Source organism: Platalea leucorodia (assembly GCF_965183815.1).
Source record: "Platalea leucorodia genome assembly, chromosome: 1".
Lineage (NCBI taxonomy): Eukaryota > Metazoa > Chordata > Aves > Pelecaniformes > Threskiornithidae > Platalea > Platalea leucorodia.
The window spans coordinates 125,819,023-125,834,320 of NC_138823.1; the positions used below are offsets into that span (position 1 = coordinate 125,819,023).

A 15,298-nucleotide genomic window follows, 5' to 3' on the forward strand; every position below is an offset into this window, starting at 1 on the left:
CTCTCCCTGAACAGCCTGTGGTACAGAGGGGAAAAAAACAAACACTTCTATCATCACAGTACTAACATTAACCTTTAGGTAATGGGTACCATAATTCAGGCTGTTCAGTTTAGTTCAGTTCAGAAAAATCACAAGGAGACGTGAAGAGGAGGATACTAACAAGTACCCTTGCATGCACCCACACGTCACTGGGAAACATGGGTGTGCTGCGATGGACCAGCCACACCTTCGTGAACGGTGCCTGTGCCACGCGAATGGTTAGGAGCATCGTTCGCTCTTCCCAGCTTTATGAGCATTTCTGCACTGCGCGTAACCCACCGGAGAAAAAGAACAGTCCAAAGCCACAAAGGGGCACAATCTCTCAGAAGAAATGTGACAGCAATAGGAAATGTCCATCACCGGCCCACAAACGTGCACACAACACGCAGATGCGTTGTACCTAGGCTGCTTTGTTATTGGCAATGAGCAGAGGGCACCTCCTCCCGCCATCTGCACCTCCTCCTCCCAAAAGGCTAAAACTACTTGTGAAGGAAAGACCAGCATACTCCTCAAAAATAGCACATGCCAATGACTTGGCTCCTTTCCCTGAACTTTAAGTCTTAAGAGAAGATAACCTACACCTTTCTGTGTGCCATAATCCAACGAATCTGCAAAGGACGCATGGATTTGCAGGATAATAGAGGACGTGCCAGACTACAGACTCCAATCACATCTTTGCAAGAAAATCGCATTATTAAGGCCTGTTCACAAAACACAAGGGACACCACCTTATGTCCCTGCAACTGATTGTGGGAGGCTGTTTCTCTGCTGCCCAGGAAAGCTCCCCTTTCTTTCCTCTACAAACTGCATTCGTTTTGTGACCTGTGCATTCCCAGTTGCTCTTGTGCAAACACTGTCCTCCAGGTTTAACTAATTCCTTTTGCCTCCAGCAGCCTTCCCCTCTGGTGTACTTAGCACACACGGTATCGCTGCTCAGCCTGAGCTTTGCTAGACTAAACACGCCAGGCTCTTTCAGCCTCCCCTCTCCATGTCTGCTTCTGGCTGACACTCCTTCTCCTAGTGCACAACACACTTCCAGCCCTGTACCGCATAAAATTTAAATTGTTCCAGTTCTAATGTGTGGAAGTGCAGGGCACTCATAATGTCTCATTTTTGTTTAAAAAAAAAAAAAAAACACTACCTCTAGTTCATGTATTTACAAAACAGTCTGCTACCAAGTTATACATATAAAATAACCTAACCCAGTGAAGATACAGTGTGTGTATATATATATACATACACAAAAAAATTGTTTCTATGGACCATCTGCTTCTATGGTGAAATGTAAAGTATTTGCTATTCTGGAATGGAGCTAATATTCACCACAAGCTTTTTGATTAAGGCTTCTAATTAAGACAGTGTGTTTTACTGTATAATACAGCAAAATCAAATGTTCATATTATGTTGCCGCTGTACATCAAAGCTTGTCTCACACATCCTGTGCAATTCATTAATTTTATTTTTGCCTATCTAGAATAGTTCATGTCACTACCAGGATGTACAAAACTAAAAAAAGACAGAGGGTGTAGCTTACAGCTCCACTTTTTCTGCCGTTGCCTTGAAATCCATATTAAGTTTAATGCGGAAGAGATGATCATACCAAATGTAACTCACTTTTTCTGTCAGCGTAAGCTGATGTTGGTCACGTTAAAGAGACAGCATAGAAAGCCCTTAGCTACAGAACAGCAGTGAAATACATGGGATAACACTACCCGTGATACACAAATCCCTGAAGAAAGACTTCCTGCATTCCTTTTTAAGTTTAAGCTTATTTCCTTCAAAGAGTTTACTTCTTTCAGGACAAGGTCAAGGCAACTCTCCTATACTTATCCCTGAGCAGAAAAGGAGATGAAACATCTACAAAGCGCCTGTCTTGCCTAGATGAGCTTGGAAATTGGCTCCATGGCCCAGAGCTGTTGTCATCTTTGCCATCCCTGGCAGAGGACAGCTTATCATTTCTTACACGACTTCAGAGCAGTCCCTGGCTCACAAGTATTGCTGCTGTTGCTTTGTCCCGTCCTACCCTTCTCATCTCCCGCCTGTCCGGCAATCCTGTCCAAAAGGAGAAAGGCCTCCTATGGGTGATCCAAGTCACCTGAACTGGAGCTGGTGCTACTAACATATTTCCAGCTTCTTTCACCAAGGGACCTGAGGTCTTTCTGAGGGACCACCCATCCCCTGACATCAGTGGCACGCATCAGATTAATACCCTCTCTGAGCACGTGCCAATCCAAGTGGTACCTCAACACAACTACATGAACCATATACCTGGGAGAAAAGGTTACCCCGTATCAGCTGCTCTTTAGCGTCTATCTGTGTGCAGCCCGTGGTACAGATGAGGCCGATTACTCCTCCGATGTAAAGACTGCAAAAGGTGCTGCGAGATAAAGTCAGCCCCTGCAGCCTGAGCGACGCACAGCAACCAGGGGGACCTCCCAGGAGCGCGTCCGTGTGTTGAAGCCCAGGAGCTGTAAGTGATTTCTGCCCACGGATGAGCACACGAACCTCCCACTGGGACCCACAGGGAGCCTGGAGAACTCATCTGAGGGCAAAACTCAATCCTACCCATACAGCTCAAATGAAAAGATAATAAAAGTCCCCTCTGTGTTCAGCCACGTGACATGCAGCTAATGTTGCATGATGGAATAGTACAATTCGCTCCGTTTCCTTGGCCTCGTTGCCAGAAAAGCGACAAAATTAATATTTAGCTTCACGTAGTGCTTTTTGTCCTATTTTTAAATCCCAAATAAACCTTCTTTGGAAAAAGCATTTCAGGAACCTCAGTGACACAGAGTCTCTTCAATGGCAGAGCCCCAGTAACAGCAGCATTTGGTCAGAGACGTGTCCTGGGCTCCTCTCCCGGCGGGCAGTCTCAATAGGTTTTGTCCCCAAAATACATACATGTTCATGAGACCCAAAAGCAACACTAACACAGGGAAAAATTATTAACCAAGGTCGGAATTATTCTACCTCAACTGCTAGTTGCAGGACAGAATGTAAAATGGGCCTTGCAACGCCTGAAGGGAAAAGCAGCACACTCCTTGAACGGCTACGCAGCTGCTTGCCCCACGCACCATCATCGCTCCCCGCTCCTCTGCTCCACGTTCACCAGGAAATACCTACGGTAAATGCCGGACGGCGACTGGCACACGGCACAACCGTGTGGGCTTACCACAGCTAACCCTATGCACAGAAATGAGGAGGAGAAAATACCACAAGAGGTGTGTTACTGTCCCTCCTGTATAGCTGATAGACTTTTTAACCTGAATTTTCCCAATCGAGCTTTGATAACAACACCATTAGTTACTACAGTAGATATTTTCATGGCATTATCATCTCCTCTTTAAAAAAAAACAAGCAAACAAAAAAAAATTGTCCAAGGAGTTCATCCTGAAAAAATAAACTCCTGTAATTCACAGGGAGCAGACTGCACTGTGAAAACATTCCTGTTCTCTTCAGGAATGTGAAACTGTTTAACTCCATCTACACACCAGGCTCCACAGCCTGGAAAAGACCCAGCCCGGTTTTGCATTCACAAGTCGAGGTGAACAACCCCTCATCCTCAAATAAGGCCACACAGAAAAGGGAAGTAATAAAGAGGGATGAAGCTCTCATTTGCACTGTGATCCTGTGAGGGATTTTGAACTATGTATATGTGTTACGCTGGTTTTACTTGCCTCGCCCGAACATGGTGGGAAATGCACTGGTCTGAGAGGAAACCTTCGCAAATGCGAAGGCGAAAAGCGTAGCAAACACTGAGTGAGAGGATGTGGGAAATTGCTGTACGTAACTTACAAAATCTTGTTGATATTGTAAAGTTGTCACTTAAACAATTACAGTACCAGCAAGTGCCTCTATTGATAGCAGAAAGCAGGGAGGGCTCTGTCTCTGGCAAGCTGAGCTTGGGTGAGCGATGCAGCCCTGAGGCTCCCTGTCAGTCTGTCCCTCCGCAGCCGATGGGTGCTGGAGCAGGAGCGCTACCGGGACAAGGTACTCGGACAGGCGTTACCCCTTTCCATAGAAATTAGAGAGGAAAGGTGGCTCTCGGCAGTGCGTGGCCGGTGTTGGGGGAGAGGGGAGGCCGGGGTGGGCTCCAGCAGCAGCCCATGTACCTGCAGCACCAGCTGCGGCCAGAAAAGACAAACCACAAGGCGTCCGAGGGGCACTGCGCTCCACATGTTTTCCAAATAACCTTTAACAATGTCTTCAGTAGGACTCTGGAAGGCAACTGAGCTATAGGTGCACATGGAAAGGGGCACAAACGAAAAACCCAAGCACGTGCATAGAGACGCCAAGATGGGCAGGTCGCTGGGCTGCGTTCAGCCCTGACCGGCGCCAGGAGCCCCTCTCTTGCGAGCAGGCGGTGAGCGGGCAGGAGCCCCGCTGCAGCCGGTCCCCCGCAGCCGTCGCGCTGCTCAGCACCCTGCCTGCTGAACACCCCCGTGCCCACTCGGTGACACTACTCCGTTTTACACAGAAAGATGGTTTCTACATGTTAGAGAGGAATAAAAGCTACCTGAAAATAAGAAAATAACCTGCACATTTATATATGTTGTGCACATACAGATAGGTGTGCACACATATATATACACATGGTTTTAAACAGTAAAGAGCATATAACTCGCACATATCATTGCACATACACACATAAACCATGCAAGTATGTTAAGAAAAACTGAGCACTTAGCTGGAATACTCTGTATCATCACAGGCAGTCAAACGCGTGTTTTGTAACAGAAAGTTTCTGTAAAACACCATGGAAATCTGTGGATAAATCTTGCTCAATTTCAGAAAATCTGGCCGTACACACTACTGTTTTACAAGGATCCATCATTTCTTAAAGAAATGATCTTCTATTTAATGCAAACAATAAGACGCTACATTTATTTTCATTATTTTATGCTGGTTCCACATGGTATAGAAGTCCTTCTGTTATGGGGAATTCTAAATCTAAGTACTGTATCCACGTTCAGATACAGGAGGATGTTCCTCATCCTTTGACAAATCTTGGGGCCCTAAAATTTCTCTGGCATCAGAAAAGATAATGTCTATTTTACTTCTTTATGTGTATTTTTTTCAGTATACTCATCCAGAAGAGTAAATGCAGAATGTATTCAACAGATCATGCTAACAGGAAAATTTTGTTACAAAGATGTAAAGACATGGTATTTTTTATAGATAGATAGATATACATACATATATATATGTATCTCTCTGTATATATGCTTAGGCTGTCACTGACCTTCACTAACCAGGGATTTAACACAATTTTCCTATGGCAGGATCTTGTTATGATTTTGAAATCATAAATATGTGCAAAGGCAGTTACAGACCTTTTAATTTATTCTGCATGCATTCACCAAGCTTTGAAAGATACACACAAAGAAGCACAAAGAGAGCTAAAAGGAGAGAAGTTATCTGGCCTAACCTGCCCATCTAGCAGTTAGATGTCTAATCAATCAAAGCTCTTTTCACGTCAAGTAGGTTATTCATAAGGGTGCCTCGGTGTCATCCTGCCTAGACAGGCACCTAAGGTGGATCAGGTCAAGCACCCTTGAAGTGCTTGTTCACCGCCTGTAAAGGGGTCTTGCAGTAACAAGTCAGTGTGTAACTTTTAGAGATGTCTAAAACTGCATGAGGTAAATCCAGACGCCCACACATGCCTTTGCAGAGGTGTGGGAAAAGCTATTTTCAACCCACCAAGACCTGCATGCCATGCCTGAGGTCTGCCCCCACCCTCCTGCAGGGTGATGCCCACAGCTCCCAGGACATCACTTGGCCCATCTCCCACTCCTGAAATGCTACAGCCGAGGCCTGAATATACATCAGATCCGCACCATTAGCAATGACGTTTCCTGCGTTTGCAGCGCATAAACTTGTTCCTATAACAGCTCTCGCTATTCTCCGTCATTTGGCTGGCGCTCAGTGATGTAACCCACTGTGAATGAAAGAAACCCCTTTTTCCCTGGCCTCAACAATGTGCCCATTTGTGAGCAAAGCCACTGCTTTCCCCCGCGGAGCTGGTTAGTAGTGATATTTTATTTAAAATTCTTGTGGAAGCTTATGGGCTGAAGTGATCGTGATGTGAAAACCAGATGTCCAAGGCAGAGGAAAGATTCAAAGGGCTTTCAGGAATGGGGAGAGACACAATTCAGCTTCAGAGCCCGAGCTATTCCTCTCCACAATGGGTCCTAGCGATGGGCAGGGTGTCACGGGGTTGCGTGTGGAGGTACACGATAAAGCACGCCTCCACTCTCGCCACGGGATGGGCCTGTGCTCAAACACGGGGAAAAAGGGGATGAGCCACGGCTCACGGTTGGGCCCCACTTTCCCTGCAGGCAGCCACGTCCCAGCACCGCCACCTCGCTCGTGCTCACGAGCTTCATCCCAGGAACGAGTAAGGGCACAGCCAGAGTGGCAGCAGCTCTGGGCAGCATCCCGTGTCCAGCTGATGTGGCCTCAGTCACCACGCTGTGGATGTCACCGTGCGGTAACAGCAGCTGTAACAGACCGCGAGGCTGGTGAGAGGGGTGCCTCATCACCCTGTTGCGGTCTGAGCCACGACACGAACTACGCACAAGCAGGCAGTGGGATGCTGCTCCAAGATGCTTAGTCTTAAGAGCTGTTAGGTACCTCTACTCAAGTCTAAAATAGAGCCCCACGTGTTACCACCGCTCTGGTACTGAGAAGAGCTTAAGCTCGGAGTCAATGAGGAGTCAACATGCTCTCCAACTACTTTTTGTGTTCAAAACATACACCTTACGACCTGTAAGCTTATAGCAGGTTTCAGTAAAAAGTAGCATCACTTCTAACTTTGTTACCACCAAAACCATAAGAATAATTAAAAGCCCAAAAGACTAAAGGGATCCAAGGTCCTTCAAACCCTCCTGCACCAAAGCAGGAGAGCAGTCCACCGCAGCTATCGGTACAATTTGTGCTTCCATTAGAAGCACAACTGCAGCTTAGGATTTCTTGAGTGTGCTGGTATGACCAATCTGCTTATAAAACTGAGATGTAAGAAATGAGAAACTTGAAATGGCTCAGCTATAAAACAGTATCCAATTACACGTCAAAGCGAGCCTGAACGTCTTTTGCATACATAAAAACTTTGAATATGTGTTTTTGCAACTGTAGGTGTTTCAGTTTTTGCCAAAATAATTTTGACTTGTTTTAAAAGTCTCCCTGCATGTCTGCCAAAGGATGTGCTCACTGACAGGAGAAGCTAGTAATAGGTGGCAAAATAGCATCAAACTCCTTCCCACTCAAAATGCTGGTGAGATCTTGGTTAAATGGGAAGATGATTTGTCTGCAAGTGCTGTAAGAGAACTACTGTACTTTGATCCTGTTTATTTTTAATACTTTAAGCTGTAAATATATCAAGAGGCGCTCTTCATTCACTTTTACCATGAATATAATGAATGCAAATATGCCTTTTTAATAGTTTCTGTCTTTCAGCTTTATCCAAGCACTATCAAGAAAATGGACGTAGAGTTATTCCAGAATAACATCCCCAAAAGGTATTATTTTTTCCCTCTCTCCAATACATAAAAAAATGTGATTTTTACTACAAATTATTATAAGCAAACTGCTGGAAGCTAGTCTTTCATAACCTGCTGTCCTGTTTTGATTGTAGGAAAATGTGTTGTCATCCCTGTGAAAATACTTAGATATACAATCACCCACATTCCTTTAACAGTTTCCTTTGAATATGTACTTTAAAACAGCATCTCTGTTTTTTGCATTTTACTTTTTTCATATTTTTAGCTTTGTTTCCTTATTTTTAGAGACATCAGATAAAATTTCAAGTATTCTGTCCATGTTATGACTCCTATTAATTTCCTCTCTTGACTAATAAAACCTTCTTCCTTTTTGAGGTCAAAGAGTTAAAGAGCTGAGGCTAAACCCCAGGAAGTCAAGGGTTTAAGTCAGGACACTGCTGGCTGTAACTGTCCACAAGCGAGCATTGCTGGCGACACCGAGGCAAGCCGAACACCCACGCACAGTAATACTCCCAGCGGTATCGCCCCTTATGATGTTCATCAATCTTCTTGACATTTAGTAGGAGATGACACTACTAAACCTGGATGTAAACAGAAGCAAGGTGCACACGAAGGTGTAATTTACATTGGCCTTCAAATGAGATAAAAATGAAGAACTGATAAATGTATCTTATAGGTAATGCAGTACTAAGGACCAGCAAAGATGCAGTTCAGTATCAGCCTATGCAAACCACAGCCTAGTGACATTTTGCTTTCCACCTTTAAAACCACCCCATGACCCCCACCCCAAAATTATCTTCAAATACATGGATACTTTTAAATTCAACGACATCAAATACTGCTTTAACTGCTGTAACAGAAACAGAAACACGCGCACACAGCCTCCCGCAGGCAGGGAAGTGCTCTGTATTCCCCTGTAAGGAGAGCCCGTCTTTAATAAGAGCTTCATCCGATCACTGTCATTGTTCCAGATAATGGATTACCTACACATACATTTTCAAGTGTAATGACACTCTTGCTTATTAAAGACCTCTCAGCTGAAGGGGCAGAATATTATGAACTGGCCAATCCATTCATTTCCTTGAATATGTTATTCAGTATTTTATGCTAAACCAGCAATAAACCATCCATTTTAGTACAATGATCCTTATGTTCAATAAAACTGAAGTGCTGGATCATAAATCATTATAGTCATTTATTTTACATTAGACACATTAGCCACTATATTCCATAATCTATTACAATAAGGTGGATTTAAATGTACCCCAAGGAACTGCAATAATAACTTGAGAACCAAATATAGCAATTATGGATAAAATATGCTTAACCTAAAACTGCACTAGCTGCATAGACTGCTGTGAACTTTAAATAAAATTTAGGGAGGATGATAACTGTCCTGGAATAAACAAGCAACAGAGGAAAATCGGAACCTCCTCTCTATACTTCAGATAGTTTAATATGCTCTAGCTATGGAAGAGGGGATGTTATGCTTATAAACCAGTGTCTTATTAAAATATTATTATTCCATTATTATTCCATTATTACTGGTTATATTATCTTCCCATTACGTGAAAATTTTCTACATTTTCATGGTGTTTATCTCCTACTTATGTTTTTAAGTAGCTTTCTCCCTTGCTAGCTGTCTGGGTAACCTGTTTGGATTCACTGAATGTTCTTCAGAATCCCTCCAACCATTTTTAACATTTTTGGCAAATTTTCTGTAACGTGTCCAGACCTTTCTGGTGCTATTTCAGCTTCAGGCTCACCAATGATGAAGGGGAAAGCCTGTTTGTCTCCTCCAGACGCAATGTCTCCGCACAGTCTTAAGGGCCATTGGCAACATTTTGGCCCCAGACTAAGAAGCAATCTCAAATGTTTGTGAACACAGTTTAGCATTTTTCAGAATTAGTGCTCTTCCAAGTATTAAAAACAACCACATGCTAAAGCAAGTGATTAGTTTTTTACAGGGAGGACCTGGCACATCAGACCACTGGCATTCCTGAAGATGCCTGCCACCAGCCTGGTGCAGAGGAGAAAGGGCACCGAGGGCCATCAGACATCATCTGCATGAAGAACCGAAGTACGTCATGTCCAAATTTCACACATGCTGCTTTGTATTTATAAAACCGTGTCGCTTCCCGCATAAATTCCGTTATCCCTGAGATATTTTCCTGGTTTTATTGCCTGTCTTCCTTTCTTCCCAGCAACAGAAATTACACTTAAGAACTAAATGCTCACTGCCACCAGAGTAGCTGCTCTTACCTATTAATTCTCTATTGCCCCCAATTTCTCTGTGATGTTTCCAAAATAATTACGATTAACTTACATTTCTTAATTTCCCAAGGGGTGTATTAGCTGGCTCTGCAGATACGTAAACTGGGCGTTCCCTTTTCCAATTATTCTGCTACATGAGCTTTATCTAGAGGTCTATTTACATCACCTTCTTTACTTCCTTAGTGCCTTTTTTTCTTCCCCCATGGAGGCCAAATATTAAGGCTGGACATCGATTGTAGCTCCTTGAGCAGTTTCTAAAAGTAATCCCACAGGTCCAGCTGGAGGCCGACAGGGAAACCAATGCTGCCCAAGGTGTGCTGCTGCTGCCTGCCCTGCACCTACACAGACTTCAGTCTCCAGCCACCATCCTAGCACCTTTCACAAGACTTCATATAAGCAAGAGATGATGTCCAGATTATTCATGACAAATTCAAAACAAAATTTTGCTTTGGCTCAGAACCATGAGATATATTCAGGCAAATAAGGGCATCTGAACCAAGGTTAGGCAGAAGCTTGCTTTTCCAATGATGTGTCCATATTTCACTTTATATCACAAAGCTGTAGCAGTGAAGGGTGTACTGAATGCAAGAAACCTCAGCTCTGGTTTAAATGTTCTTCCTAGTTCCTATCAGATGAAAGATGCTCCACGTGACCTGTTTGTTTTTATTGCGGAGTCTCTGACCGAGGAGAGCTGCTGTGGTGCCACCAAGAAGGGAACAATGCACCCAGTTCTGTGTGTTTTGGAAGAGAAAGTAAATATTTTGTACAACATCCATTGTTGAACAAATAACTTTCTTTTTGATAAACAAGCATTGAAAATCTGTATATATCATGAGAAGAATTCAAACCCCTGCGATAACCTTACACCACATGTGTCCGGCAGAGCTCTGTAACAAGCAGCTGAGAAAGGCAGACTCTCCCAGCCTGCTTTGGCCTTGCGTTGCTCCCTGTGACTCTTTCACGTTCACCCACACGTGCGATATAGGAACAGAAAGGAGAAATGAGAGGTGTATAGCTAACCAAGTCACTGTAGATTTTTGTCTGAAGCAGGACGGAGCCCCAGAGGCAAGCTGCAAATGAACCTGAATTCCTGCTCACTTCACAACCTGGGCTGTGCTCTGCCCCTCTGCCAGACAGCCACGGTGCTGAGTAACCTGTATCTGACACCTCCAAGGGGGGATCTTTTTTCTGAAGTACCGTATCAAAATGGACAGCGGTGCACAGCAAGGACCTCTGATCACTCGGGAGTTATGGCAGCCACTGAAGAGTCCTGCCAAGAAAAACCTTCCTCTGTTACTTGGTACGTTCACAGAGTGCAAACTGATCAAGCGGTGCTCTCCCTCCTTCTCAGTCCTCCCTGAGAGGACAAATGGACGAGGGAAATAAAAGCAACAGCAACAAAATCAGGTTGTATGGCACGCATCGACCGAAGGCAGACAAAGTGTGCGTTGTACTCAGGGCCGAGCACTGCCCGTGCTGGCCAGGGCGCGGCTCAGCTACTGGGGGCCACCGCGGCACACGAGATGGGAGCGTGCCGCTGAGGGACGCCTTTGCCCCTCCGGTACCCCGGACCTCGTGCCACGCAGGCACCATCCCAGCTGCTGCCACGGATCTCCAGCATAACGCTGACTGCAAACAGGAGCGGAGCCTGCCCACGGCGAGGCGTGCGAAGGCAGCCATGTTGTCCCTGAGGCAGTGTGGCGCGGGCGGTACCAGCAAAAAGTTCCCAGTTTCAAACTGCGTAAAAATATATCAAACTGTTCAGTGAGAGAGCGCGCTTACTAATGGCAAGTACTGATCTTGTTTATGTGTAAGATGTTGTGTATTTTTTAAAAAAGACATCAGCTTTCAGGGTATTAAGCTCTCTCGAAAGTCAGGCCTGGAAGTTGCGACGCCTGAGCAGCCCTGCCTACGCCCAGGGTACCCGGGTGCTGCCCCTTCCCTGCACGGGGAGGTGGTTTCCCCGCTAGAGCGAATTATCCCCAGCGAACAGGCCGGCCTTCCCTTCCCCGGCAGGCCGCGGCGGGGACTCTGGCCGCCGTGCCAGCCTGCGAAGGCGGGCAGGGGAGGCGGCGAGCGAGGAGGCTCTCCCAGAGGCCGCCTCCCGCGGCGCTGAGGCCCTCCCCGCCGCCTCCCCCGGGCAGCGGCCGGCCGGTTGAATTCCAACAGCCGCTTCCTGCCAGCCCGGCTGGCAAACAAACCTGTGGAAAAGTAAATACGTTTATCACACAGATTTCCTCTGCCCCTTCTTAAATAAGGAAGGGCTCGATGGCTTTCCTGAGTCAGACCTACACCATACTGAAGCCATGATGATAAATACATTCTCCCATGCTCATTCCAGTGACTGCAACCACAGGCGATACCGGTTTGCATGGTTTCAGGATAAAATGCCAAAGAGCGAGCCCCTCTGTGAATGAGCATCCTAACCCAGAAGCAAACATTAGGTATAACGTGGACCAGCCTGCGTGAGCCAAAATGCCAGGGCAGCACAGTGACAGGAACATGTCCCTCACGCATCCTTGGCGAAGCCAGCAGATGCACAGCAGCTTCCTATTGCCATGTCTCCCCCGCGCCAAATATGAAGGTCCTCTCAAAAGAAACCGAAGTGAAATTTAGCCCTCTTAAGCAGCAGGAAATAACCAGCGGCTTGAAATCACCTGAGCCAGGAATTTGGCCTTAAATTTTCCAGTCTGACACTAGCACGGCATCAGTACCTTTAAAGTCTCTATTAAGAAGGGGTAAAAACAGTTGGAGAAGTCAGGGTCATCTCTGGGAATTTATACGAGAAATGTTTGCTGTACTGCAGATCAAAATAGCATTTTGACTCATTGATCCCCTGAATGCCATAAAATCTGAAGCAAGATCCTTGTGCTTAGCGGTGGGAAAAACGAGTTTCTTTGGCTGCCTATCGTAACATAAAGAATGAATAAAATAAAGAAAAACAAAGAAAAAGAAAGGAGATATAAAGCTTGAGATGAGGGTAAAGACAAGTGAGCAATTAAAAAAGATAAATGGACTTCAATTTACAAAAAAATCCCTAAACCTCCGCCTCGGTAGCATGTTTAGCTCTTAATCAAGTCTTATTACAATCGCATGCAAATGCCAGGATGGCAGGACATTCCTTCAAACTATGTTTTCATTAAAGATTCTGCTTTTTCCAGAATAATAGTAAATGACACGTGAACTTCATATGAACTATAGGTCATGAAAGGATTTAGTATTGGCATTTTTAATCTAAAAAGTCTGTGCCAGAAAATCAATATGTTTCAGTCGCAGCATTCGAATGCAATTTTCTTCACGTAACAGGGTTCTTTCTTTCACTCCTCCTTCCTCTCCCTCTCTCTTTCTCTCTCCCTCTTCTTTAAAAATAATGAATAATTCCCAGTTTTTCTATGAAACAAGCAGGCACATTAGAAGGCAACGACATCAATAACGCGTTACATGTAAACAGAAAATGAACAAAAAAATCATTCAAGGCCCCTTTCAAACCGGCGTGCTTTTCATCAGCGCTATTACAGGTTCCATTCACATTATCGGATTGAACCACGCTGCATAACCAAGGTGCTGACAAGCCTTGATTACCCAATAACTCCTGTATTCCTTTCAGGCAGGTTCACCGAGAGGACAGGAATGCGCGGCCTTCCTGTGGGGCAGGCTGCTTTCCAGCCAGACCAAGTCAATGAAACCCAACGCCCTCCCGCTCCTGCGCGCCGAAACAGCCCCTGCATTTCCTGAGAGGCAATTATGACTTTTCCCTTCTTTATTCTCAATTGTTTCGGATAACAATTTATTGTACATCGGAGGGGCCAATATAAACATTTTAAACTCTTTTCATAACACTTAGAGGGGGCTGCTAAGTCATCTCCGTAGTAAATCTGTTGTCGGCTCTTTCCCATGCTGCAGAGTCAACAAATCCGTCTCTCACCCAGGGCAGGCCCAGCCAGGCACTGCAAAAACAGGGGAAAATGAACGCAGCGCCTTGTACGTCGCGTCTCTACTTGTTCTGACTTTCCCTGCATGTTTGTTAGCTGCCCACCTTTCGGTTTTCCCTTTGCACAGCACACCTCTCAAAAGACAGACGGCTCAAAGAAAAGAAAAAAAAAAAAAGGCAAAAAAAAAAAAGGCAGTTTCAGGCAGCCATAAGCATTTTTGCGTTTGGATTAAACTCCGCTCCAGCCCGAGGAAGGGCAGAGCGCACTCACTCTTTCTAGCAACTTAGGCTGCAGCACTAATGAAAAGCAGGAGACGGAGTTGGCGGCCAGATGTGGGGCGAGGGCTTCTACCAAAAGGGAGCTGGAGCCATTAAGGCTGGGATCTAACAGAGGCTAATTCCCTCGCCATGTCACTTGCCTAATTCCTTGCAGACAACTCCTTCACCCTTCCCTAACAAGTATGCACGTATCAAAGGCAATCAAGCAAAATAAATGTTTGCAACAAATTTATTTTTGGTAGAAATTTATACTAAACTTACTGTTATTTCTCCTTAACTAATCAGTTCTTAGCCCTCTTCTATGTGTCCCCCAAGTGAAACAGCTGCTTTAGTATCACTTAGCATCCAGAGCTGTGGGTGTAATATTACCCACATTTCTCTAATTAACTTCTAATGACACGATTTATCTGCACATTTTTCTTATTATTTTTATTATTTTAAAGTCGGTGCAGAATTCAATTTTTACCTGTGTCTGCTGCACATGTGACAAGGCTCGTAATGCTGTGTACAAAGCTCCGGCCCAGCTCTGGCTCCCAGCAGCCCCAGCTGCCCACCGGCTGTAGGACCACGGGGATCTCCTGCATGGGGCTGCACGCTGGCATGGGCCTGTACCCGGGCATGGGCCTGGTTTTTTGACCAAGCCCTGTGGGATCAAAGGAAGGATGAGGTGTGGTCCTCCCACCTCTGCTCAATGCACCAAGCCCGTATCTCCTCCCAACGGGGACTTTAGAGGGACAAGAAGGAAGGGGTGGCTTCTGCAAGCCCTGGAGATACCAGGGCAGTGGGTGAGGGAAGGGAGAGATGCGCAATTGGGCCAGAGGAGCAAATCCTTGCTGAAGGTGCGAGGCTTGGCCAGGCCAGCTCGTGGCAGAGACCTCTGACAAGCCACTGCCACGTAAGCCAAGCACACGTATTATATTCTGCTTTAAGGCCTTAATATTCTGTTGCCCTGGACAAATGCACGCATGGGTGTGTGGAGCCCACGAAGCCATGCTTCAGAATTGGTGTCCAAATACCAGGTCTGTGCAGCAGCTAATGCCGCAACCCATCTTGCACCATAGGCGTGCAGAGAAAAACGCGCACGCGAGTCTGCAAATACACACACTGATATGCTGGGAACTTCCCTGTTGTAAATAAATATCCACAGCCTAGTTCTCAGCTTTACTATTTTGTCTTCTTTTTTCTCGCCCACACATGGCTGTTACGTTCAGCTCATCACTATGGTCTATTTATTGTTACAAGCCTTATAAATGGCAAATATTTTGAGCTATCTGTG

At 45.4% G+C, this 15,298-nt stretch overlaps 1 protein-coding gene across 3 annotated transcripts in view; it reads right to left on the bottom strand.

Moving 5' to 3' along the window:
* The window catches only part of RARB (retinoic acid receptor beta), a gene marked incomplete at its 5' end in the record, with an annotated part of 197,150 nt that overhangs the window by 129,402 nt on the left and 52,450 nt on the right, over window positions 1-15,298 (bottom strand). Inside the window, one exon of one of the 3 annotated variants that reach the window (XM_082325608.1) lies at window positions 2,135-2,217. The exons of the other annotated variants lie outside the window; for them this stretch is intronic. Coding sequence (XP_082181734.1) covers window positions 2,135-2,217 — 83 coding nt within the window. The remainder of the gene's footprint in view (window positions 1-2,134; window positions 2,218-15,298) is intronic. 3 annotated transcript variants of the gene reach the window in all.